Raw genomic sequence first — 27,956 nt, forward strand, 5'->3', positions numbered from 1 at the left:
CTATGAACTGTTCTTCTTTTTGTTCCAAAGCATAAGGGCACGCGGGAAACCATCTGCAGTGTTCTGTCCAAGGGTCGTCTTCAGGTTCCCATCGTAACCCGCCGCCACAGGCAAAACATTGCACTTGGTCTTCGAAACCTTATAAAATCATTACAGATGTACCAATATTGTGCCAAACAAATTGCTATTCTTACAACTAGCTCTATATATCATATAGTTCATGAAGAGGTATGTAGTGAGAAAATGTCTGGAAATATATAATTTGTTGAATGCTTTAAAATGCTAATATCTGTATTCTAAAGATTTAAAGCGAGTTTACTTTTAGATTGGTAAGAAAAAAGAAATAAAAATGTAATGAAACATTTTATCATATTATATCAGACCGGATTTATATAGCGCATTTTTATGACTAACATATCCAAAGGCGTCTCACAAACATTTAAAGGAGGTAATTAATAAACAAATGAAATACATGACTTTGGAAGACAACAATTATATGGTACTAGTTAAACTTGCAGAAAATGTTATAACAAGTGTTAAACAATGTAAGTACTGCATACCAACCCAATATGCTGTATTTACATAAATAAACACTAAAGTTACAGCTTTTATCTGGGTTTGCATTCTGGTAATCTACAATTGTTTACAGCTTTTTTTTTATATCTGCCAATCCCAATCATCTTACTTAAAACATAATTTCATTTTAAAATTACTTGGAAAACGGATAAAAAACACATGTATTATACATATAATAGAAAAGGGAAGTAGTTTAATAAACCAACAAAGAAAATGACAGTTAACTTGGGTCCAGGGTCTTGGTATTGCATATGAGACATATTTATGCCAACTTATTTGAATACACATCCATGCACAAAAGTTACAGACCAGACAAAAGGGGTAACACTGACCTTGAGATAGATGTCTTACATGCCTTAAATCAATTTGCTATTGCAATTGTGTGTGCCAGTTTACTCGAATATCTATCAAAGTAAAGATATTGTTCACACAAAAATAGCCTATCATGTTTGACTTCTAATCGCAACCTTAACCTTTGAGACAGGTGTCTGGGTCTTACACGCGACACGTTGTCTCGCCGCATTGTACGAAACATTTGTGAAAATAGGTTTTAAATCCTTTGATGGTAGAGTTTTTGACCGGGCATGAAACTGGCGCTCTTAATATGTGACCACCAAGTGTGACCTTAACCCCTGAATTAGGGATATGGCTCTTGTGCGCGACACTCGTCTCACTATTGGGAATATCTTGACGAATGATGAATGGCGGAGTTTTGGACCGAACACGAAACAAATCCTATTTACATTTGACATCCAAGTGTGATCTTAAACTTCGAGTTAGAGGCCTGGGTCTTGCATGCGACACGTTTTCTCACTATGGGGACAGTTTGTGCCAAGTATGTTCCAACATCCCTTCATGGATGGCAGAGTTACGGACCGCACACAAAGTGTGACGGACGGAAAAACCCATCAGCTTCTACTCCCATTTTCCTTCGAAATAGGCGGGGAACAAATATCTGTAGCATTGTGTTCTAATATGAACATTCTGTTCAACTGATGATGCACATTTCATCACCTCTCGTGAACAGACTTCATTCACAATCAAATCGAGTCTAGTATATTTTGTTTGGTTGCATTCTATGGTTCAAAATGATTCTCTTACAGACAACAAATTAATATATTGTTATTCGGATCTAAACCTAGATATGTATGTATTTTGCAACTGCGGCGGGGTTAACAGCAATTTTAACACCATCCACATTTATCGCTTTATAAACATATATTAGTCATAGCCTCTATGCCGTCTAAACAGCTGGTCGCATGTATTGACATGCTGCCGTTTGACGTCAAAGGCCACTCCTGTCAAAAAATGTGAATATAAGAAGGAGAATTTAGAATGTGCAATGCAACTCCATGCAAGGATTTTGGAAAATTTTGTATAGAAATAAATAAACATAAATTGTCCTTTTTTATACTGAATACCATTTGAATCAGTGTTGATGCTTCTAATTTGCAAGAAAAACGTTTTCTTCACCGCTGTGATTTTGTCATGTTTTTAAACAGCGGCCGCCATTTTAGGAATTTCTCTACATTGTAATGACGTCACAAATATGCCAATCACTGGGGTCAAACGTGCGGTTTCCCACGGGTTTCTTTGAAATTGTGGTGGGAAATGCCTGTCTGTTGTAGAACATAAAATCTTAACTTTATTTCTAAAGATAATCAAAAAATAGTGATGAATGTTTTTTTTTTTTAAATATGTTGTGTTACTATCCGGATATGGTAAAAGTGGCTGCTCTTGATTCTTAATTGACCATGGGTCATAATTATGCGTGTAAAGAAAATGAGGTACTTAACGGGTTTATTGTTTACGATACGCATCTTACCAGTACCGTAAATTTATAAACAACTGAGGGAAGAATGTAATTGATTTTTTTTTCATAATACACTAAGGTGTTAGTTAAAACAAATTTATTTGAACTCGATTTTGATAAAAGCTTCAAGTTTATTTGACCAACTCTCGAGTCCGCTTCCTGAAAAAGCAAGTCTACTAGTGTCATATATGAGAAGATGCGGTCGTGACTTCAGTTGGGCTTGAAACTATGAACTGCGACCGACACCTTAACCACTAGACCAGCGCTCCCCTTACGAAGATGTTGACATCAAGTTGTTTTCAATCAGGAGTTTGAGTAACATGATATTAGGGCAGGAGCAAGCGCTGTGTGCTCAAACTTCATAACCACTGACTCTTCGAAATCGATGTCTACGGTTAGAAATATTACATAAATTTATATTTATAAAGTAAATACAGAAATTGACATAACTCACCCCTACCAATTTATATCAAACACGTAAAATTTGTTTCACCATTCACTTGTCTTAATGACTGTCAGATACGGACTTGAGGCCCGGATCCAGCTCGTGCTCCCCCCTCCCCCAACCTCGTTGACTGAGAAGTGACCTATACTCATTATATTAACTCAAAATGCACCAAAGGCCACCATTTCATGTCTGTATTTCAAATCTTCCCAGCGGAAGAGCCCCCTGAACCCCCTATAATGAGGGGGATGTCTCACCAGTCTGTATTAAAAAATATCCAGGCGAGAGACCCCCTAACCCCAAGCCCCTTATATGGGCAGAGGTCCCCTCCAATACCTACCGGCTGTCAGCGCTATGCGCCTCGACGGTGACGTCTTCTTTATAGACTGGTGCGTAATTAATTGTAAATTGTGTTAACGACACAGGAACGCTAATTTAAAGCATATTCGTATGAGAGAAGCCGATTGTTTTTGAACACTTCATCCAATACCAAAATAAGAGTAAAAATTAAAACACATGTTTCCGTGTGTTAACATCTGCAGAATGTCTCATGGACTCGGACATAAACAATCCCTCGGGAAATTGCAAATAATATATATGTAATATGATTAGAATAAACTTGCAGTATCTCTATGGAAATTTCCGTTCTCTTAAAGTCATACTTGTATACTAACATTTTCAAATTAGGACGGGAAAATCACATAAATTTAAAATTAAATAAGCAGGCGGTCATTAACGAAGGGGTCACATGGAAGACACGTACAGATTTGCCGCCAAACTTTTGAGGTAACCAATAGCTAAAACGGTACTAAGATTTACATGTCTCTCCCCATTCTATGAGCAAGACCATGTTGATCGTCACGGAAAACATACGCCTCGCCCGGGACTCGAACTCCCGACCCCGAGATCCGGAGATCTGCGTTCTTCTCCCTATTGAGCTAGGCGGGCGGGCTAACATCATGTTGAAGAAAAAAATTATATATGTGTGAAAATAGTGCAAGGTTCCTTGCCTCAAAGACGCAGAACTTTGAGGGAAAGTGAGCGTCCGGGCGTGTATATGTGTGTGGGTGGGGAGGGGGAGGGGGAGGGGAGTAATCGTTAATATCACTGACTTAAGTGACTTCTGTTCAACATGAAAATAAGTTCAGCTGTACAGTGATTTTTTATAGTTTCATTCTTAATAACCAAGACATTTATTCAACGTCCTAGATCTACAAGAAATTAAACATCGATGTTTACTTGTCCCTAAATTTTCATATTTTCATTTTTTAAACCTTACTGACTCATAATCTATTATACTATGCACATATGTGTAATATGTAATATTACGAGTCGAAAATTAAGTAAAGGCATGATAACGCATAAAAAAGTGTTTCTAGATCTGGTATCCCGACCTGCCCTAAATTTTTGGTCCGACCCTAAATGTTTTTATGGCTTTGGAGAATGCACTTTTTATGCTTTAAACATGGTCAGTGATGTTAGAAATCAATTTACTGATACTGATACTCTAGCGGCATAACCCCATTATTTGTATTCATTTTTGACAAAAAAATAATTTCCGAAAAATCTCCCTTAATAAAAAAAAATCCCAAACAAAAATCCGACCTAGATCTACCTACCCTAATATTTTTAGCATGTTACCGGAAACAAATATTTTTCTTAAGGCCAAACTATAAAATACAATTTCTTTATCAAGATGGACTGCTTCTTCAAAACGGAACTCGCCTCCTCTATTAAAAAGTGAGTTGTAATATATTTCTAGACAACTACGTAACATGTCTATGTTACAAATAAACTGTTCGGAGAAAGAGCCCTGACAAATTGACAATCTATTGTAGAAGTTCAGTATACTGAGTACAGTATCCCCATATGCGCCTCATGTAAATTTGCATGAAGCTCTCGGTCTTCTTACGTCATTTGTCTCATACGTCACCCGTTTCGGAGAAGTGAAACAGTATCAGCAAGGACGCGAACATAGAGACTAACCATATTCTATTTATTTATTTATTAAAACTGTTGGAAAAATGATTGCTAAAGGAACTGGAAATAATTCAATAAGGATACTAAACTACAGGTTATCTTTGAACCATGCTTTTGGAAATGATGCTGAATTCAATGAAACATCGTTTCAAAAGCATGGTGCGATCGGTGCCTGGATTTCATCGAGATGATCGACGAAGTCCGACTTATGATGTCGTCGAGGAGACAGACAATTAAAATAAATTTGTTTGTGAATTGTAAATTTTGGAGGGATCACAACTTTGGAAGATTAACAGTGAGTCAGTTTACCTTATAAATGTTCATATAAATTTCTTTTTAAAAATAACTTTTGTTTATTCAGAACAGGACAATTTCGCAACTATCAAAATTAGTTTCGAGCCGCTCGTGAGACGTGGAATTTGATTCATTTCCCGTAATGTAATTACTTAACATTTTCATTGACCTACCTAATTTGCATATTTCCCATGATACCTTATGGTCAAATTCAACATGGCGTCCCGCATCGATTTGGATTAGTCTGGATTACCTGCCCCTACTATCGTTATCTGTTTGCAGTACGACGGGAACCAGACTACGATTTGGATGCGCGATTGATACGGAGAAACACAACTAAAAGTAATCATCAGAACATTGCGGAAAGAGTCGACTTCATAGAAATGTAGAAAAAGTGGCAATCAGTTAGCGAAGTAAAATTTTTTTTGGCAAAATGCGTATATAGAACATACATTAGCAGAAACCTTATATTGCATATTTTTGAATGGAAGGGAATAGAGCTCTGACTGAGGCCCGATATGGGTAGCCGAATTCGGAGCTCTATGTATAGATCTAAAACATATATATGAATCTTCGATAAAATATGATTGCCTGCGCGCTGGTGAAAATATTTGAAATTTTCTCAGTGAGATATATTCCATATTCACTCAAAACAAACAAATATCCTCTATCTATCTCAGACCCTTCTTGTGGCTTATATACTAACAACGCTTAATTTGGTACATTTAGACTTAAACTCATCCGCAGTTTCTATTTGATCACTCCATACTACTTTGGCGGCATATTTAATAACTTTCAACTTCTTGTTAAGTGACTCATTAATAGCTGAATTTTGTATATAGCTACAGGGGATATATGCATTAGAAGTTTCTCACAGTTTCTTGACAGGAAGTTAATATTAATAGTCTGATAACAAATAAATATGATCGGTTATTTCCATTCTTCAATGTAAAGGATTTTGCAAAAATGAAAGAAAATCATAGCAAAACATATTCATCATTTTGTTATGTTTTACTGTATATACGAAGTACGTTCGACGGATATTTTAACTTCGCAAATATTTTCTTAAAATCGCAATTTCGTACGATGCAAGAACTCTTATGAAACAGCTTTGTTGTCGTATGAAATGTGTAAGAAGTTCGTACGTTAATAAACTTTCTTAAGAAGTTTTGTGAAACAGGCCCCAGAGCTACAGACTCAAAGATGTTCAAGTACACTACTACAGTGTATTGATATGATGATTATGAAGCCTTAATATCCTTTTAAAAACAATGTGACTTGTTCATAGCAATGTGCATTTCTTACTATTCATTGATTATCTGAACCTATACACGCCCAAAAATGTTGTTTGAATAAAACGGGATGTGCTACCAGGTATACATGAATCACGTTGACAAAAACACGTTTTATATTCATAGACAAGTTCACATAGATCTACCCGGTCCCATTATTACTAATTATTGTTTTCATTGCCTCGGTTTCCTCCTACAGTTCAACTGAAATGAAGCACGAAGTGGACATGCTCATATTGTTGAGATTTCCATATCCAATAATTATATCTGGAGTTATGGCCCTTTTTGGGAAGGACTTTGGACTGCATTTTTTTTCTTGAAGTTTGACACTTTTGGGTCTTTGAAATTTTACAATTATTACATCTTAACATTGTGTACTCAACTCCTCCTACATTTTCCCACTCAACTGAAATGAATCTTCATATACATCATCAAATGAATTAGACAGGGCCATTATTTCTGGAATTTTGTTTCCGTTTTTTTTTACAGTTATGACCTTATTTTTACTTTAAAATATTACTTATTCTATTAAGCATTTTCAATGCATGTGCCATACAATGTTGGCATTACTTCTGTCTAATTGTCAATAACTTTAGTGAAGGATGAGATATTGTGGCCAAACTGATATCTATTTTGAAAAATATTAGGATGAAACCGTTGTCTCGTTCAGCGAAGGATAACTTTTCTCTGAATTTGCTTGTTACCAAATGGATTTTATTCAAACTTAAAACAGTTGCTCCACGTCGTCACTTGCATCAGATGACATGTAACCGTTTTGCGTAGGATGGTTGTTGTTGTTGTACCGCCAAGGGTCAAGCAAATACTTTTATGGCCGGTAGGACACACCGGTCAAGGCCAAATAGATATATGACCTCGCACCAGCCGATCCCGTGAGGCAGAATGACTCTATCTCTTGAGTTCCACCTGTGTTCGGTATATGGACCTTATCCTACTGGGATTCGAACTTTGTCCGACCCTGGCAATAAGATTTGCTGTGATATATCAGGGAGGTTACTGTCTCCTAGGTTCGACTCTGGGTATATCCATTGACTAAAATCCAGCCAACAAAGAAAGAACCAAGCTGATAAACCGTTTATGACTTTATTCATTTAAAGAAAAACTCCAGCTATTAACGTATAAATTTATACTAATTTCACTAGCAGTGAACCTAAAGTTTTATCCGTAAAAATTTGACAGATTAACCCTAATTTACCATATAGTGACCTTAATAATTCAAGAACAGAAGGCTTATCTCTTAATACACAAAATGCATAATCAAACAGAATAGTCCCTTAAAGACAAGTAACATATGTGACCCTATAACAGTAACACCTAAGTAAGAAATCAGAACGTACAAAAGCAATAATAAAACACCTTTAGATAAGCGATTGCACTTAAATATTATCAGCCGACTACAATTAAGAAGACCATCTATCAAAATGTTCGGGAATCCACTGTCGGAACCTTCCCTGGTGGCACAGATCGGAATTTGGCCGTTCGTTAACCTCTTTGTAAATGCAAATGAGCGTGAATACAGGAAAACCTTAATTACTTATAAATTATAGAATAAAGTGAAAAGTTCACAAATGCATTGCGCTGGACAGAATAATGATGCCAGAACTGTGTAACACCCTTATATGCAGTGTGAGACTTATAATGTAGGCTCCAGAACGGAATATGGCCGTCTGGAACCTTGAATTAATACCGTATATAGGACGGGAGTTAAACATTTCTTCCAGATTAGAGCTGAAAAAGAGATTATAAATAAGCCGAGAAACGACAATCTAAATGGTTCGGCAATTGTCTACACAAAGTTGACAGTTTGTATCTAATAAAACAACTTATAAAAAGACATGAAATTTTAAAGTGTGGAACATTTCGTAGTCTAATACATAAAAATAAATGCATTATACAGTTCTTGAGAAAAACAAGGGAGGTATTCAAGTAGTATGTTACAAGAGTTATCATACGATGAATAAAAGTCAAAACCGCTACAGACACAAGGTCAATAACTCTGGCTCCAATATTTCATGATGGTCACCCCGTTTTAAATTATAATTCAGGTTTAGATGCACTTTCGCTCTACCATTGTTCCGCGAATAATGCCCTTTTACTTACTTTTCAGGTTAAAGTTTTGATGCTTCTCTGTTTTACTGAATTGAATTGATATATACTTATATTACTTGACATATGTTATCACCGACATCATATGACACAAGGTTCGTAACTCCGTTTCGAATGGTTTATGGACTATATCCCCTTCTTTTGAATTTCTAGTTATTTTTATGCACTTTCAACTTATCTTGGACATTACTAAATGGTTTTGAATCAACAAACTTAAAATACTTCTTCCACACCATATGTCACAATGTGAATAATATTTGCAGAAAAAATCCATAAACTTCGTCCTTTTATACACAGAAACTCTGGTTAATGTTTTTATCCTTTCTCTGTTATAACTGAAATCTGTTTGACTCAAACATCATTCACACTGGGGTATTAATCACTACAGTAATGTCTCCAGTTGCCTCATATATGCTCTATTTCACTACCAAAGCATCAAAGTAGTCGCAATGTATTCAACAATACATCGATTGTATCTTAAGTTGTACCTCGGCGATATATGACCATTTTGTGTCGATTCGCCGTAAAACCCAACTCACTCTTAAGTTGTACAGCATAGAGATATAAGTGTATAAGATATGATTTTAATGGTCAAAAACAGACCTTTCTGATGATATTTCTCGTTGTGCACCATGTGCAATTAAATTGAAGACGACCTTTTCAGACAAGCTTTTAGCAAAGGAATGAATCATCTTTGGTCATTTCTCTTATTATAAGATAACATTTATTGCATCATGTTTAGCATAATTAGCTCCGTTTCCACTATTTTTCAGGTATCCATAGATTGCAACTGGCCTATGTGAAACACGGGCCTCTGGGTATTCGTGAGGTAAGAAACGGTTTGTTGCCTTTCATTTCATGATGTCAGGCACATGTGATATTTATCCTACAGCCTTTACATGTGATATTACCAACAGATGTTAACAAAACTTGCATGGCAATCATAAACATAAGAGGTCTGGTCCGGTTTTGAACATTTCTAAATAACATCAGAGTTGTGTCCCTTTAATCGACAAAGTTAACATATAGCTTTTATCATTCAACCACAACCAGCACAGGAGTTACAAACTGACAGAATGAAGTTCCTTTCTTGTAGCAGCAAAAGCATCATTAGTCCCCTTCTGGTCCTAGGACCGGCTTCAAGAACTTTAAACCAGTCCGTCATTCAGTCTGTCCACATGTTCGTATCTGGTCCATGACTCTACCATTTATTAAGGGATTTTCCTATAACTTGAAACAAATTGTCCCATAATGGGCAGACTTGACACGCGCAAAACCCAGACCCCAATATCAAAGGTCATAACAATACATAGTAGTAAACGATTTAAGGATATTTTTTTCGAGACTTTATCATCAATGGATAGAAATTGAAATAATTTTGTAATAAGATTAAGACTTTCCTGTAGTATGATAAAGTAATTCATTACAGTTTTTTTCTCTATATTACCACCAATTTAGAAAAGTAAAATATTGATATCATATTAATGGTTGTTAAAAGCAATTCGTTTTATTTGTTTCAAATTATCATGTTTGTATATTACATTGAAATCAATGCATTTAAAGGTCATCGAGGCCAATGTAATGCATGAGGTGCAGTATAGATTAACTTTGCAATACTCGACCCTGCGAAAAGGGATGGGGCTCTAAGTTAAAATAGTTTGATTTTGTTTGTTTTGTTTTATTTTCAGATACACTTTTTCATCAATTTTCGTTTATAAACAACAATCCCGTTTCGTTGCCACTGACTTAAATAAACTGTTCACCGCCTGAGATAGGGTATGATATGTAGACCATTAGATGAATTCAAGTCAAAATACAAAAGGCTGTTTCAAAACTATAAACTAATGTACAAAACAACCATTTTTATCAGTCTACAAATATGCTCATAATTCTGAACTACATCTAACTACATGTAATTGTTCACTTGTTATTTCGTTATAATAAGACTAAGTGAAAATTGTTTAATAAAGTTTATTTACCAGTGTAATATAGCCCGGCTTCAGCCAACTGTTGAGGTGTCTGTGTCAAATCTTCAGGCCAGTTTATAAATGATGAAAGACGAGCTTGCATTGTTTGATATTCAGGATGGCAGTAGCTTGATCGTGTTGCTGAACCTCTCTGTCTCTGAAGAATTGGAAAAAGGGGAAGAAACTATTAATATTAATATCCAATAAAATATACTTCATACTGATTATTTTCAGCGGTTTTATAGTTTAGCTAATACAGTGCGAAGAACTTTGAGAATGCTAATTAACTGCTTCACCAATATCGTCGAATGTTTAGCATGTTATATGAGATATCATAGTATTAAATCGTTTGCATCAAATTCTTTAATGATAAATTTCCTCATCTCATGAAATGATGCTTAATGTAAATACATACCGGCCCATTGCTGTTGACGATTGTATTCAGGATCGACAGCTTGTAGTCTGTTCTGTAATATAATTTCAATGAGATTTACGCTTACACCTGTGCTAGGAGTGTGAGAGGTTTCATTACCTCTCATGAACAGAGTCTTGTCTGCTTTTACAATTAAACAGGTTGTTTCTATGCTCTGGGTGATTAATTACGTATATTTTCTTAGATTCAGAACAAGTATTATGTAATTTTAGACAGTCTAACACTGTCTTCTCTTCCTTAGCACTGAACTGTGACTACTGGTCATGTAACCTGACCCATGCTGATACCATTGCTTTGTATTTAGATCTACATCTCTCCATTTATAATGGTATTAGACGTAAAAAACATATGATAAGAGAGTTGACTTTAGTTTTGATGTTGTCAATGTTGTCACCTTGACAGGTGCTAGGTTCTAGGGCATAGCCAATTCCGACTATTATTAATTTTTAAACACTTTTTATCGCAAGAGGCTATGACCGTATTGCTCTGGAGCACACAGTATGTTAGGTATTTAGCCCTTTTACAGTTCGTCATCACTCTTTCCTCTTTGATAGTGCAATGACGGAAAAGGTTGGGGACTCTATGGTAGCTAGCTCATAAATCTCCCTGTCCCCTGCTTTGTTTCGTCGTGCCTCTAATGGTGTTTCGCTTTGTGCTCTAGCTTCTGCAAAGTCATCATATACAAATTTTTACGGTTCCATGGTTTTTGATGTATATATTTTACATGAGCATTTTGTTTTTGTTTTTCAATGTCTTCCAGTGGTTACTCCTTTGTGTGGTCAGGGATTCACCTGGCGGGATGTAATTTTATTTACACTGCTTTGTCATACAGGAAAATGGTAGAGCTTAGAGTGAAAAAAAACAAGGATAAATATCCATCAGGGAAAGCCACTTTCCAAAAACGCAGCCCCAAGCATGCGGATGCGCACTCGACCAACTCGCACGCACGCACGCACGCACGCACCCCCCCCACGCGCACACACTATGACAAAACAAAAAATAAAGGAAAACATCTGGACACGACTTTGGGGAGCTTAAACCAGTTTTTGGTGCACCTAATCTCACTTTTACCCCCATGTTTTGTGTCTGTTTGTAGCTTCTTTGTTATTACTACGTTCGTTTGTATTACTGTGTACATGTGCTCTGCCACTCTGTGCGTGTATACAGTTTCACATATATACCTATATTTCTATTCGGAGTGCTGTATAGGCGGCTGCGTTATTAAAACGTTGCTTTACCGTTGAACTTTTGTCCTTTTGTTCTATTTACGGGAAATAACACACTATCGTTTTAGGGACAAAATAGACGAGAGGTGTGGGGTAATTTACATGCTTAAATGTGAATAATGTGCTGTAGAATGTAGGTGAAACCGAAAGGAGCCTGTAAACCAGAATGACAGAACATGTGACCGACAACTCATCTAAAATACATCAACATTGCAAAACACCGTTTACATTACAAAAACTGGAAACAATCATTCTGGCCAGTCTCAAACGCAAAAATATGGAAGACATCGAGATTCGACGGTGAAGGCCATCCCTGAACAGAGACGAAGTGACTGCAAATACCTCCCGTATACCATCCGCTTTTCCAGTCACGTGACTTGACCAGGTCATAAAAGCAACAGCCACAGTTTAGTGCTAAAGAAGACAGTATTTTGCTGTCGAAAATTATACAGTGTAAAGCACTCTGAGTCAGAGACAGGCACACTGTTGTACAGTATGAATCTGCTATTATTTTGCTTGGTTGCATTCTATACTTCTAAAATATATGAGGAAAAATGTAATTACCTGATACATTGCCAGCCCATCGTCACCAAGAAGTTCTGGAAGAAATGGACACTGCCTTGAATGCCGGACATGTTCTAAAAGAGGATCATCATCTAGTGAGAAGTCTTTCAATCCAATTCCACATTGAAAGCAACGTACCAAATCACCTTGTTCTAAAGTAATGGGTAATATAAAGAAGTACACATTTATATTATAACAAATATTGTTTGTTTTAACAATGAAATAAATATAAATAGCTTGGAGCACTCTGAAAACAAATATTAAAGGCCTATTTTGATTACCTACTATTGTAACTATAGCTTAACTATTGTGGCATCGAACTGCCTCTAGTTAATGGGTATGACGTAATTTATTTTAAAACAGTTTAACTAGCGTGTGAACCGGGTTCTTCTGGTTTAAAAATGGCGGGGAAAGGGTAGAAAATGTCGACGGACTATGGAATTAAAGCATTTTCAGTAATTTATTTTAATTTATTGTTCTTAATTGCTGGAACACACTGACCGTAGACGAGTGTGTGTGGATGGTTATGTAACCTGCTGTATTTGCCATATTTGTATAAATACTTCGACAATAACGAGTAAGTAGCAACTAAAGTACGCTCGGTCACGCCCATGTGCGAAAACACTTCCTGTTTCTTACTGCACTATATAACAGTAGCTTATCAAACTAGGCATAAGGTATACGTACTTGTGAAAAAGAACCCTGCTTGGCTGAGTGTTTCAGGTTGCGGACTTCTGTGCTTCCATTCTGTAAATGACATCAATCTCTCAGCATAGTGGGAATAGTTAGGGTGTCGAGGTGGAACTTGAGGTCGTTGTTGGACTGGACGTTCTGTTCCTCGTATATCAGATTGTGCATGGCTGGTAACAGGAGAATAAAATCCATTGCTGGCATCTTGCTGATGGCTGGATAAGCGTTCTCCATGGACAACTGAATTGACATTAGAGACAACTTGTGCGCTATGAATCTGTTCGTCATCACGTTGTTCCTCGGAAGCTGTGTTCGGATAATGTAATTGTTCTTCGAACGGGAAACATGAAAAGATCTTTAATCGAGGTATAGGTGAAGGTAACCGTGGAAGCGAAGGTACATGTTTCAGCAAAGGCTTAATCACTTTTACATTGCCAAGACAAATCTTCGAACTTTGCAGAGAAACATTTCGTCGACAATTTAATTCCGTTGTGGTTTTGTTGATAATTTCTTTATGATAATGGCTTTGCTTTTGACGGTATGCTTGTAGCTGTGTTGCAGATTTGTTCTTTGTACAACACTCTGAATCATTGTTTGTGTCTTCATTCAGTTTGCTCTTACACTCTTGTTTGGAGTTTGTCAATTCTCGTAGCAATACGAATACATGTGAAGAAACATTTCCGTTGTCAAAGACTCCTTTCTCAATTCGTTCAATTATTGTTTGGAAGTACATGTTTTTCGGCAAAATCTTTTTCTTGCCATCTTTATTACTGTACAGTAAGAATGTTTTGTAACTGTTGTATACATCATGCAGGAGTGAAAAGTCCATCTGATTAGCAACACTTGTGTTCTCTATATCAGCTAGAAGGTCAGCTCTTACGTTTAAGTATACAGTTAATTTTCCATAATCAAATAAAATGCAACCATCAGTGAATCTATCGGCTATTGTTTTCAGAGACAAGACAACACTTTCCTGATCTTCTTCCACTGAAACAGTAATGGTGTCAATAGTGCCGCATTTAATGTTTTGTTTTGGTGTATTTACATGGTCTTTATTCTGAAATTTGTCTACTTTCCGTCGTCTGAGTGAAGAATTTTTGTTCTTTCGGCGCTTGTCCATATCATCTACGGTTTTGGACTGTAAATGTTGTAAATTATAATAGATATACACATTTTATGATTTTTTTTTCATTTATATATTTTCATATTCGCTATATAAATATTATTTTGTATATCTTTAATTTCATATAAACAATAAAATCTAGAAAGTAGATCCCTCGGAAGCACCGAGAACTAGGTAAAAAAAAGAAAAGAAACAAGAATATATGCTTTTTTTCACTGGATTTAACGACTTTGGTATTTCCCGCCGAATGAAGGTTTCACCTCTGAAGAAGTATTGTCTGCCTAAAATAAAGCATTTAAATGCAATTGAATTTCAGTCTTCTTGAAAGCTTTTCATTCTTGATTACGGATCGGAAACCGTTTTTCTAGATTTAGTAACAATGACTTTGACCCAAGCTACTAAAATGAAAGCCCCTCCCACCCCCACCCACGCAAAAACAACAACAACAATTAAAAAACAACATACAAAACAAAACAAAGGCAAACAAAAACAAATGCATAATGGTCTCTATGAAAGCTACCTATTTACCAGCATTGTTCTGCTTACATCATTCCTAAATGAAGTTATCGTGAGAGAACACATCTCTTTTTTTATAACGATGATCTTGACCTTGACCAATGCAATCCACAATTCATCTTAAGCCATCATCTCAATGCAAACTTCCTTATCTCTTAGTTTAGACGCAATTCTATACCTTACTGAAGTTATTGATCAGAAACAATTTTCTGATTTTAGTAACGGTGACACTGACCTTGACCCCAGTGACCAGAATGCATACATTGCAACAGTCTCCAAGAAAGCTATGTACTGAACTTGGTCCACCGCAAAAATGGACATAAAATGACATTGAATTTGCAAAGAAATGCACTGTATAGTAAGCATTATATAAGTAGTAAATGCCATGACTAATGTGTACCTTAAGCATTTTCACTGAATCGTGCAAGGTCACATTTCCAAATTACGGTTTATATTAGTACATAGGAATATGAGTGTTTCAGTAAATGTATGTACAGCTTTATTGAAATCCTTCGAACCATGTCTGAAATATGACTTCGAACGGACAGAAAATGGAATAAAACACTATTTATGCAAAGGGCCATACATCTCGTTTTTTCAAGCAATCTGTCTTAAACTTGCAGGGGCTACATTTCCCTAGAGCATTTAACATTTCTACCACGTGTTATTGAAATCTATATACAATATCAAAGAGCCATAAATCTTGTACTCCTCAACCCTTTTTAAGGGCACTTGCAGGGCCGCATCGCTCTATAGCAGTTAACGTGTCTACTTTGCTTTATTGAAATTCTTTTAACCATGTCTGAGATATGACTCTGGACTGACAGAAAATGGACTATTTATATACTATATATATAAGTACAAAGGGGCATAAATTTTCTCTTCCTCAAGCAATCCAACTGATACTTGCAGGGCCGAATGTTTTGTATAGCATTTAACATTACCGCAACGTTTTATTGAAACCCTACAACAAATTCTGAGATATGTCTCCGGACGGACAAAAATAAAACGAATATAAACACTGTATATACAATATCAAAGGGCCATAAATCTTGTCTTCCTCAACCAATATGAATAAGATATAGGATGGCATTGCCCTTCAGCAGTTAACATCTATATAATGTTTATTTAACTACTTCACATTATGCCATAGATATATGGCTTCGGACGGAGGGACAACGCCAAAACTATACTCTGCCTTCGGCGCGGGTATAAAAACCAGAAACTATATTTCTATTGGATGTCGAATTATACTGAACATGGACAGGCCTTTTTGGCAGTATCTATTTAGATGTTGATATGATCAATATCATGACATTTATTTTGATTGAAAGCAAATCACTTATTTTTGTAGCAAGGTACAGTAAAATGTAATAAAAGGATAGCATGCAATATTTCGTGCGTTATACGGGTATTTACCACATTGGGACTTCTTGCAAATCATCCGAGAAGAAGACTGAATGTGGTTTGTACTCGTATTTACGCACAAAAATTCAATTCTTAAATAATATTTTTTCTTTGCTACTTTTTTCTTTTGCTGAAGATATAGAAACAATGATAAACCAAGATGCTCGAAACATAACATACAGTTAAGTAGTTTCCATTGGAGATTTAAATGTATAGACGTGTTGATGCCTTTAAAAACATATAATTGAATATTTCAGTAAATATTAACAAAGTATCAAGTGTGACGTTGGAAAAAATGTATATCTATACACGTATTTGCTGAAACTAAAGTAGTCATAAATCGAAACTGAAGTGGAAAATATAGCAGACTGGTTGCTTAAAAAATCAAACAAGACACAAAAATGGGCTTGGAGGAAGGGGAAGAACAAGAATGAAAATTCGAAAGAAAAAGTCACGCCTCCCTAGACCACAAACCACAGCAGTGTAAGCATGATCGTGCATAAGTCCAACACGCACACATACATGCACACAAACGTACACGCACGCATGCACGCGCACGCACGCACGCACGCACGCACGCACACACGCACACACTCTTCTTAATGATAAAACAAGCCCATGATAGATCGTCCAGTGCGGGAGGTCACGGGTTCTTTCCCTTGTCACATCATAAAGATGGTCTTGCAAAAAGGGAAACTCATACACCACACTGGTTATTCGGGTACCTACTCGTGTGAGCGATACCGCCCTCGTGTGATTTATGTACATGTTGGTGAACAGGAAATTCACACTTTTAACAGGTTATTATTCCGTATTTAACTGAAGATTTGAAAAGTTTTAGTACTGAATGTGTAAGATCATACCTTAACTATATCCATGTCAAATATCTATCTAATATAATCTGAATAACTGTGGAAAAAATACGTTTTTTACTGCGAAAATGAAGATATTTTAAGGCGATGGTATATATTTTCACGATTGATGGTATTATTTCGGATTATATGAGGAAATTTTTGTTAGGGAAATGAAAGGCAGTCATTCTATGTGTTAGCCGTTACTTTCATTTCACAAAACCTGGATTCACAGTAAAATTAGATCGATTTTTTTCGAAGACAGTGTGTAGAAAAAAAGATACCTCTGACGATGTATCATGGTACCATCCTCGTTGTTTCTGTCAATCGAGCGGATACCGTCCTCGTTTATGAAATGAGCATTACATTGAGGCAGACCCATTTTCTAATTTAGCGATAACATGCAATGACCAGCCAAGATAAAACTTTAAAAAAGATAAAAAAGATAAAACTTTGGTCTTTTATGCCCTCCAGCCACTGGAAGCAGCCTATCCGGAGAAAAACTTCTCACCTCGCTTCAAATTCGCTATCAACTTAGTATCAAGATCCATCTACATACACACATTCTTATGTGTATTTTCAATTGAATATTGCTTCCGTACATGTTGTCTTGTTATTTAAGTTGTATAAAATGTTCATAGCAAAAACAAAATTAAATTTGTTCAGAAATTCTATGATTTTTGTCAAATATTTTATTGCGATCGACCCATGTTTCTAAGCTTCGTTTTGAAGAATAAAGCCAGTAATTCGGTCGAAAATGTGCTTCGTCAAGAGTAGTCGAAAGAAGCCAGTAGTAAACAGATTCTTATTTCTCCATGTTTTGTTTTTCGAAAATTCGTATGGAACAAGTGCTTTAATCACAAATTTTACTCCAAGAATACATCAGGGCCGGATCCAGAAATTTTTGACGGGGTGTGTGTGTGTTGGGAGGGGGGGGGGGGGGTGGGCACCAGTCTTGAACGAAGACATCACTGCCGAGGTGCAACACTGCAAGGTAATTGAGGGGGTGCCTTTGCCCATGTTTGACGTTAGGCAAGGATTCCGGGGTCAGGGGGCGGGCCAGGGGGACTCCTGGAAATTTTTTAAATACAGGCAGAAAATGGTGTCCTCTGGTGTATTTTAGGTCTAAATTTTGTATTGGAGGGGTACGATACTTCCCTCTAGACTGGGGGGTGGGGTGGTCAGGGGGCTCTCCCCTGGAAAATTTTGAAATACAGGTATGAAATGGTGGCCTCTGGTATATTTCTGGGTCTAAATTTTGAGAAATAATCATTCCTTTGCCAAAATAGTAGGGTGCATCTTTGATGAGTATGTCACTTCTCAGCCAACTGGGGAGGTACGGGCCCCCTCGGCCGGGCCCTGGATCCGGGCCTGATGCATGAAATGAGATGGTTTATGTTTATAGGCCTACACTCCACACTGCAAGTTTTGCGGATCGAAACCGAAAGTAGGGGTTTATTGTGAGGACGTGATCATATTTTAGGGTAGCAGACCCAGCTGACTGGCATTTTACTAGGAACTATTACACTCCCTCACTGATAGAACTTTCATGAAAAATAGGTGTTGGAAAAAGTGATGTTCTATTAACAAGCGCGTAGCTAGGGCATTCTTCATAGTACGCAGAGGTAATGCGTAGGGGTCTTGGTATCCTCCCCAAGATATTTTTTATCTGAGAACCGCAAATGGTGCATTTTGGCGTGTATTTGAAGCTAAACATTGCACGAAAACCTTATTCGTTCTTAATGTTTGATATAAAATGTTTGATTTTACTAGGTATGCGTGTAATATTGCACGTGCAATTTGTGGTTCATTGATCCATGTTATATGTGTGCAGTATTCAAAACAGATGGTTGGTGGTAACACACTTTCAAAACATCATTATGATTGGATAACAAGAGATGTGTGTATAAGTTTATGTTCGAGAGTTGTTAAAAGGAATTTTGCCATAACTCCAAACTGAATACTAGTCAACAAAGACATGCTTAGTTTCATGATATTGTTACAAATGTACCAAATAAGAAACTGATGCCATGCATAGGGAAAAAATATTTCGGCGAATGTCATCGACGTCTGCATTATGTCAACTTCGTTAAAATGTATTATTATCTTTTCTTCAACTAAAACAGTATTCTGCAAAATGTTTCTTACTCCTTTTAAATTATTTTGCAGTTTGCCATCGTGATCTTGCGCTTAGCGCTTCATGCATCTCTTTCACTGGCGAGCTGTGAAGCCATCGTGATTTCGCGCTGTGAACACTTTGCGTATTGTGAAGCGTGAAGTGCGAAATCACGATGGCGAAGCTAAACATCACGGTGGTGAAGCGAAATATTTCGAGAAAAAAAAACTAAAAAATAAAAAAAAATAAAAAAAAACTCCATTTCGTGCTTTGTCATTTTGATCTCGCGCTTCGGGTATCGCCTTCCCATGACAGAAAAGCGTGAAAGACGAAGCGCGAGATCACAACGGCGAAGTGCGAAACTATGAAAATTTCAGGCTTTAACATTAGCATTGGGCAGATTTCGTACCAACAATATTGAATCATAAAACAAGTATTTAAACGTAGCGGGAGTGTTGCTATAATATTATCTAAACGACATCTAAAACCAAGCTTGTTTTGATGATTTTTAAAAAAGTTGTTTAAGGTCTGGATGACGATTGTTTAAATGTCTCCAGGCATAGACCTATAATTATGTCTATTTACATGTATATTGAAGAAAATTGTTACTCTTTTACAAGTTGTAATGTATATAATGTAAACTGGAATAAGGTAACGGATGATAAAATGTGCAGTATCAGTCCCTACTGTTGTCGGACGGGGAGTTGATGAATCTGGAATATTGTGACCTTGACACTGATGGAATAGATCGGGCTTATTACATATTCACAGCAAAACTTCTCGAAAGTGCTTGCCAAACGTTACCGTCCAAATCTTTCAAACAATATCTGAAACCGTTTTGGAACGATGAACTTTGTAATTTTCACAAGAAAATGAAAGCCATGCGGGATATTTGGTGTCGTGAAGGTCGGCCACGCAGTGTGGAAAATCTATCATATATAAACTATAAATCGGCAAAGTGTGTATTCCGTCGTATGTTAAGGCAGAGCTCAGAGAAATACCTAGCCATGATGGACCAAGAACTAGATAAAACTGCCGAATTAGACTCAACTCAATTCTGGAAATTAGTTAATTCTAGGAAAAGAAAATCCAAGAGTAAAATGGGAGCCGGAATAAAATTTAACGATATTGTCATAAGGGACCGCGAACAAGTTACAGAACAGTGGGGAATTTATTTCAGATCTCTTTATTCTCAAAGCGATTCGGCTGATTTCGATGAAACCTGGAAACAGAATGTAACGTCAGTTGTTAATGACACATTAAGTGCTATAACCACGGATAAGAGTGTACGCGTTTTACCGGAAGTTGTGTCGGACACTATAAATACATTACCGAAAGGTAAAGCTGGTGGACAAGACTGTGTAACATACCGGTACGAGCATTTAATTTATGCAAAAGACATTTCTTCAAGAATTCTGGCAAATATATTTACATTTATGCTGAGACATGGTTACATCCCAGATGATTTAAAACGCGGAATAATCGTTACACTTCACAAAGGTGGAAAGAAAAGGAAAGACAACCCTGACAATTATCGAGCAATAACTCTGTCTTCTGTAACACTTAAATTGTATGAACTAGTTTTGTTATCCAGATGCAGAGACGTATTACTTAAAGCATTAAGTGCGCAACAAGGAGGTTTTCAAAAACAATTGGGTTGCCTAATGACGTCATTTGCTCTTCGGGAATCTGTATATTTTGCCCGTGAATACTCTTCTAAGCTATATGTTTGTTACTTGGACGGAAAACAGGCGTTCGATAATGTATGGCATTATGGCTTGTTTTATAAACTTATTGAAAGTGGAATAGACCATACGACATTGATAGCGATCACAGAAATGTATAGAAACGCTTACAGTTGTGTAAAATACCAAGGTTTAACATCGACCAGTTTTCCGGTAATGCAAGGAACCAGACAAGGAGGGAGAAGCTCTCCCTTAATGTATCTTACCTTTATTAATGGTCTAATTAGGCAATTAGAGGATTGTGGTTATGGGTTTTGCTTGTATAACATGAACGTCTGCTCGCCAACAGTTGCTGATGACATGGTTTTAGTTTCATTTTCAAAGTGCGGGATTGATGAAATGTTGAATATCTGTTATGAATATTCCCGAAAATGGAGATATTGCTACAACGCGAACAAGTGTGGTGTGATTGTTTATAATGAAACTGATTCAGGAGTCGACAAAGATTTTCATTTAGGTGATGAAGCTATAATTGTAAAAGAATCCTACACTCATTTGGGAATGGAATGCGATAGGTACTTAAGTACACAAAAACCTATTTACGACGCTGGTAACAAGTTGCGAGGTACTCTTTTGAATATTGCGAATAGTGGTATACATCCACTCAAGCTAAATCCCATCACTTCAAGAACGATTTATTGTTCAGTTGTATTGCCTAAGGCTCTATACGGCTGTGAACTTTGGAGCTCTTACTCTTCCTCGGACATCCACAGATTAGAAATCTCGCACCGGTTCTGTGTGAAGTTTATGCAGCGACTTGGACCTAAAACTGCAACAGATTTCGCTTTATGCTCCTTAAACATAGACTCTGTTGAGAACATTATTGACTATAGAAAACTTCAGTTCTTTGGCCAACTATGTCGTTTGCCATGTAGTTATCTGGCCAAGCGTACATTTATTCATAGACTTATCAGATTCCTGAATTTTGACAAACAAAAGTGTGGATTTATTCCCGACATATTTAGACTCCTTCAAAAATATGGCTTGGAGGAAACTCTGAATTCATTTATTCAGTCGGGTGTTTTCCCGTCAAAATGCTCTTGGAAGTCATTATTGTTTAAAGCTGTTACACAAAAGGCCAATGCTAAACGTATTGAAAATCTAGTCGCGGCCAGGCAAGAACTTACTAAAATCGTTATGTGCAACAAACCAGCATCGTTGTGGTTCGTGGCGAGAAACAACTCCAGACTTGATCATATGTGCTCATTTCTAATGACTACTGTTGGATATTTTCTGTCATCAAGTTATACAGTCAAGTGTAAAAAGTGTGGTTTGCTCTGTGAAAATCAGACGATACATCTTGTTTGCTTTTGCTCTAAAAATGAGAGTCATATGCCTATACTATGGGATTCAATCATAGATACATGCGGAATGATTGTATTCTGTAGACTATTCTCAATGTCTCCCGAGTCTCAGACTTGGTTCATTATATAGCTTTCGGCTGACAATGATGGGCTGATATTGCACAATTATAGAGTTGCAAAGGTTCTGCAAAGGATGATTAAGTAACTGCCATACGTCGGTTAATGGTTGATAGGGAATTCATAGGCTGTTATGCAATATTGAATTGCCTCACTTGTATAAAATTGTAAACTGATGTACCATTTGAGGTTAATAGCTGTATACAGTTATTATTTTTATTCTTTTTGTCAAAATAGTAAGTAGTTTATTCTTAATAAAATAAAGAAATAGGATTATGATAGGAATATGAAGGCCTATTTTATTTTTATCATTGGAGCAGCCGCGTTAATGCTGGTTTCTGTCTACATTACTTAACAAGTAAATATTACCTTAACCTATATTTATTTACCTTGTACTGCAGTTTGTTTCCGGATGTTCGATTTATCGTTAAGACACCAAATTTCATTAAGTAGAAGGTGATTATCCCACTTACTAGTATAATTATACATATGTCCACACTGCTTTGGCGCCTAGTCCTTTCGCTTTCACTTATTAGGCTGTCCATTTTACAGTGTATTCTTACTGCTAGTCTTTTACAACAGTAAACCAATTCACCCGGTCTTACTTTCGCTTTCGACTTTAGATTGTCGGTAAATGGGTGAGTTGTAGCGATAATTGCCTTTCTTTATTTAAATGCGGAATTTTGCCTGTTAGATTCCAATGTGTTTTCCATGTACTGTAATTAATGATTGTACATGCATGTTTGATTTCCTGTCGATTGTATGTATATATGCCTTCTTTAGCTTTCAACTTAAGATTGTCGGTAAATGAGTGAGTTGTAGCGATAATTGCTTTTCTCTTAATTAATTAAGTTTTTTCCCTTGGATTTCAATGTGTCCTTCTTGTGCTGTATTTAGTGTATTGATCATGTATGTTCGATTTTCTTGTAAATTGTATGTATATATGTTATGCTCTTCATAATTGGAAGAATAAAAGTTATTTATTATTATTTATTGTCAATAGCGTAAGATTTAACTAGGTGTAATGAATGGATTTCTATTGAATTTTATTTTCTATGGAGTAATAGTTGATAACTTCATACACTTAAGTACAATTATAACATATATCTATGATATCAAAGGCTGAGCGTGAAGCTATTATATCTTTTTTTTATATACCGTTACAATAGTTTCGCGCTCAGCTCAAGATAATATTATGCGAGACAAATTACGTCTGCAGTGTTATACAAAAAGTCATATTCAACAGCTTTTAGCCTTGAAAATGTATATTTTCCGATTTCTCAACCAACATTTTATTAATTGTTAACACTGTATTATAATTTTGTTACAGAAATTTCCTCCTAGACAGCGTATGATTGTAATATTTCACATGGTCAGGATTATTACAAAATAAGGCTTAAAGCAATCAGATTGTAGGATTATGAGATAAATTGCAAAACTGTACATAAATTGTTATAAAACTACAAAGACAATTGGTGAATTTCAATGCACGTTAAATCAACTAATCATATTAATCAGTTTGCTATACAAATAATGTCTATAAGAAACAGGTTCGCTTTATTTTTATTACAAACTCAGGTTATAACGAAAACGCACTTGCTTGTCCCGATGAGTTCGCTAAAACTGGAGTTTACTGTACTTCAAACACAATATGAAGTAAGCAATGATAGTGTATGAAGCCATCTCCGTTGCATGACCCTAGCCAATTAATTGTGTATGGTTGCCAGATTTTCACTACGCAGCTGCGTATTTGCGTAAAGGTAGCTACGCGCTTGATAAGATAGGTAAAGAGGAGATGAAGTTTAGTAGGTTTGCAGGTTTGTCGAACAATTCAAGCATCGAGGAATTTGCTTATCATCAAAATGTTGAAAATCAGAGCTAAAAGGATGGGAAATAAAAAAAAAAAAAAAAAAAAAAACGACGAGAAATTTTTGTGAACTGGGTCCACCCTATGCTTGCTCTGGCTAACAATTTGTACATCATTTCAAAGTTATTACAGTTCGTCTGATACTTAAACTTTAACAAAATATCGTCTTACCTGTCTTATCGTCTGTTGCTAATTCTTTATTGCAAATGGTGATTATGAATCTAAGGGGAGTAAGTTTAAGTATATACAAACCAATCTGCTCTTATATTGTGCCTTTATATTGTGCCTTTGTAGATTACAAGAAAGCGTTTGATTCTGTCGATCGTATGTGTTTATGGAATGAATTGCTTCAGCATAACATTGATGACAAAGTCTTTGAGGCTAAATATACAATATATGATAAAGCCAAATCTTGTGTAAAGAGTAGCTAATGTCTAGCAAATTTCTTCATTATAGCTCAACTGGTGTACGACAAGGTGAAAATTTATCACCAATCTTATTTTCTGTTTTCTTGAATGATTTAGTCTCACGTATGCCTATTTTTTTTTCAGGACTAGTGGAATTATCAAACAATGTAAAGGACCTGCTAAATGATGATATTTCAGAAATGTTTTCAAGTTATTTTTGTTACTTTATGCAGATGATACAGTGTTATTTGCAGAATCTGAAAATGATTTACTAACTGCATTAAATGATATGTCATAATATTGTTATATTTGGAAACTTACAGTTCATTCCAATAAAACTGAGGTTGTTATTTATTTTTACGTGTGAAAATGCGAAATAAGGCTACCTTTTATTATAATAATGCGGCACTTGAAGTAGTAGATGACTTCAGTTATCTAGGAATTTAATTTAACAACAATGGTTACTTCAATAAAACTAAAATGTATTTGGTTGACCAAGCTAGAAAAAATATGTATGCTCTGTTGAAAAAATGTAGGAAGTTGCAGCTTAGTATTGATTTACAATTACGTTTATTTGAGTCTGTGGTTCAACCAATATTATTGCATGGAAAAAAAGTCAACACCTAATGTCATGTTATTTTTTTTGGCGAGCTTGGTGTCTTACCAATAGATGTTATAATTAGAAATAGAATATTGAACTACTGGTGTACAATTATTAATGGTAAACAAAAAAGACAAACTTTATACTTTACAGGTTCATGTAGAGACTCCAACAGAAAATGTAAATTATTGTCGGATTTCATACGTAAAAGAACTTTTAGAACAACTTGGATTTGCTGAATACTGGTTGAATCAATCAGTATTTTCACCAGTGTATTTCCGCAATATTGTACAACAGAGGTTGAAGGCCAGTTTATTCAATCTTGGAATGAAAAATAACTTTGCAAATTTCCAGAAAATGTTTGTGTTACAGAATATTTATAACAACCTTTGAGTTTGAAAATTATTTTAAAGTTTTAACAACAAATCTCGCAATATCCATGTGTCATTTCCGATGTAGGAACAATTTGTTACAAGTTGAAAGAGGGATATTTTTGAATATTGAGCTCAAGAACAGGACTTGTTATCTGTGTAATAATACATCTTTAGGAGATGAATTTCATTACATTATAGAATGTCCGTACTTAAATTTAGACAGAGTAAAATATATACCAAATGACTTTCAACAGTCAAATGTAATGTCATTTCAACGTTTATTTCATAGTAATGATAGTACTCTTCTTTTTAAGTTAGCATTGTTTGTACAGAAAATCGTTAAAAAAAATGGGAGGAATAGGTTTTTGTCACAGGCAGTTATTTGCTGGCCAGTTAAAACACTGGTTAGTTCTAAATGTACACCGTCTTTTATCTTTTAGCTTACAAAGTATTTGTATCAGATCTATTATGACCGTAAAACTACTGTTTTATTTTATGTAGGCCCTTTAAGTGTTTGTTTTGTTAAATTTATTGTTATTATAATACTGATGCCCGTATGGGTTCAGTTATAAATAAAATCTTGAAATCTTGAATCTCACAGATTTCCTCCCTTGACGTACATGTAACGTTTACAACCGCTGTGAGGAGTGTGTGAACAAACATTAATTAAAAAGAGATTGGATCTGATAACCAGACTTCCATATCTGCTTCTTTTTCTTCAGTTAGTCACCTGTAAGACACTTATACAGTAGTGTATATTGTATGCACTTGTAAATAAGTCGCATAATTAGCACGAACTTAATGGAGGATGCATTTATAATTACAAGATACGATAAAAGGCAGATTTATGAAGCCGCAGCCTCTCCCTATACGAATACATGCCCAGAGACAGGGTCCGATTTCCCTTTCAGGAAGAAAAAGAAGGTCTTAACATAAGCACTTTTGCATGGTGCGACGACAAGTTTGGTTGCTTTCATAATGAGACTGAAGGAGAAAAAGAAAAACTCCAAGTAGGCGAAATGATAGAATATGTAGAATAGAGGGTGGGGTGAGGGAAGACTGATATTGGTGAAATACTGCTAACTCATTTCTTTACATTTTTAAAGTTAACATTCTAATCAAATAGATCTACTAAAGGTCGGGTTTCACATTTCCAGTTCTTATTTCCAGATCCTCAAAGCGATTACCTTTAACTGCGTTCATTTAAGTGTACCGTATTGCGGAAGTAATCGCTGCGGGGAGTTTTATAAATGTTCATTGACATAACGAGGACGGTACCCATGTGCAAACGGGTAGGTATCATTGTTTATTTTCATCCATCGTCAGAGGTATCATCAAAAACAGCGACAGGATGCATATAATTGAAATTTTATCAACAAAAATAACTTGCAGATATCCATTCGTTTTGTAGTTGAGTATGCATAGTTTTACCAAGGAGAGTGGCAAATTCAGTTATCTAAACTTCGAACAAAGAAAAATACGTCTCAAAACGTCAAATTACATGAATTTCGTTACATTTCTTTAAATTTTGAGGTCATATCAATATTATTGAGGACTGATATTTTCATCAGTGCGAATTAATGCATTTCCTCGGACGATTCTGTCTTTAAAATGTTCAACATGCTTAAATATGTGTCATACGTTGGCATTGTTTTTATATACCCTATACAACCTACATGTATATAAATCACACGAGGGCGGTATCGCTCACTCGAATAGGTACCCGAATAACCAGTGTGTACACTGGTTGTGATAAGATATCATCTAGAATGAGGTACCAAGAATGATCAAATAAAGCTGAATAACTTGTTTCATTTCCGAGCTTAAAGACAATATAAACTTAACACTCAAACCCCAATAATCATAATTCCAAATGCATAATGTTCGATAGTTGAAATGAAGAACAAACGCTCACTTACCTCATTCGCGGTTACACAGAAAAATCTCTTTCGTTTTTCTCAAAATAACTTTCTTATTTCCTGATTTTCAAATAAGTCAGTAAAGTTTCAAAGAATTCAATGTCTGTCTTACTTCCTCTTTTGTTTTCAAATATTTTAATAAGCAGTATATTCAACTTGAGATCGTACGTTATACGTCACTGCGGATCTGTGATTATAAGATAAA

General features: G+C 35.9%; 2 protein-coding genes across 2 annotated transcripts in view; both read right to left on the reverse strand.

Annotated features, from left to right (window-relative positions):
- LOC123537259 (uncharacterized) lies at nt 1–27,942 on the reverse strand. The gene is made up of 6 exons (XM_053528570.1): nt 27,752–27,942; nt 13,402–14,542; nt 12,715–12,866; nt 10,907–10,958; nt 10,504–10,648; nt 1–138 (listed from the first exon to the last, which is right to left on the reverse strand). Exons 2-5 carry the CDS (start codon nt 14,522–14,524, stop codon nt 10,605–10,607), a joined length of 1,371 nt encoding a protein of 456 aa, XP_053384545.1. The 5' UTR covers nt 14,525–14,542; nt 27,752–27,942; the 3' UTR covers nt 1–138; nt 10,504–10,604.
- Nucleotides 1–27,956, reverse strand: part of LOC123537032 (baculoviral IAP repeat-containing protein 3-like) — a 70,226-nt gene that overhangs the window by 2,803 nt on the left and 39,467 nt on the right. The window lies entirely within an intron of this gene.

The sequence above is a fragment of the Mercenaria mercenaria genome, chromosome 17 (assembly GCF_021730395.1).
Source record: "Mercenaria mercenaria strain notata chromosome 17, MADL_Memer_1, whole genome shotgun sequence".
NCBI classification, from domain to species: domain Eukaryota; kingdom Metazoa; phylum Mollusca; class Bivalvia; order Venerida; family Veneridae; genus Mercenaria; species Mercenaria mercenaria.

What these genes read in the sequence shown, in the direction of transcription:
- LOC123537259 (XM_053528570.1), bottom strand. Translation starts at nt 14,524, where the DNA reads ATGGACAAGCGCCGAAAGAACAAAAATTCTTCACTCAGACGACGGAAA. An exon ending in ATGGGCTGGCAATGTATCAG is followed by an intron (nt 10,959 to 12,714) that starts GTAATTACATTT and finishes ATTATATTACAG; the next exon opens with AACAGACTACAAGCTGTCGA. An exon ending in TCGTCAACAGCAATGGGCCG is followed by an intron (nt 10,649 to 10,906) that starts GTATGTATTTAC and finishes CCAATTCTTCAG; the next exon opens with AGACAGAGAGGTTCAGCAAC.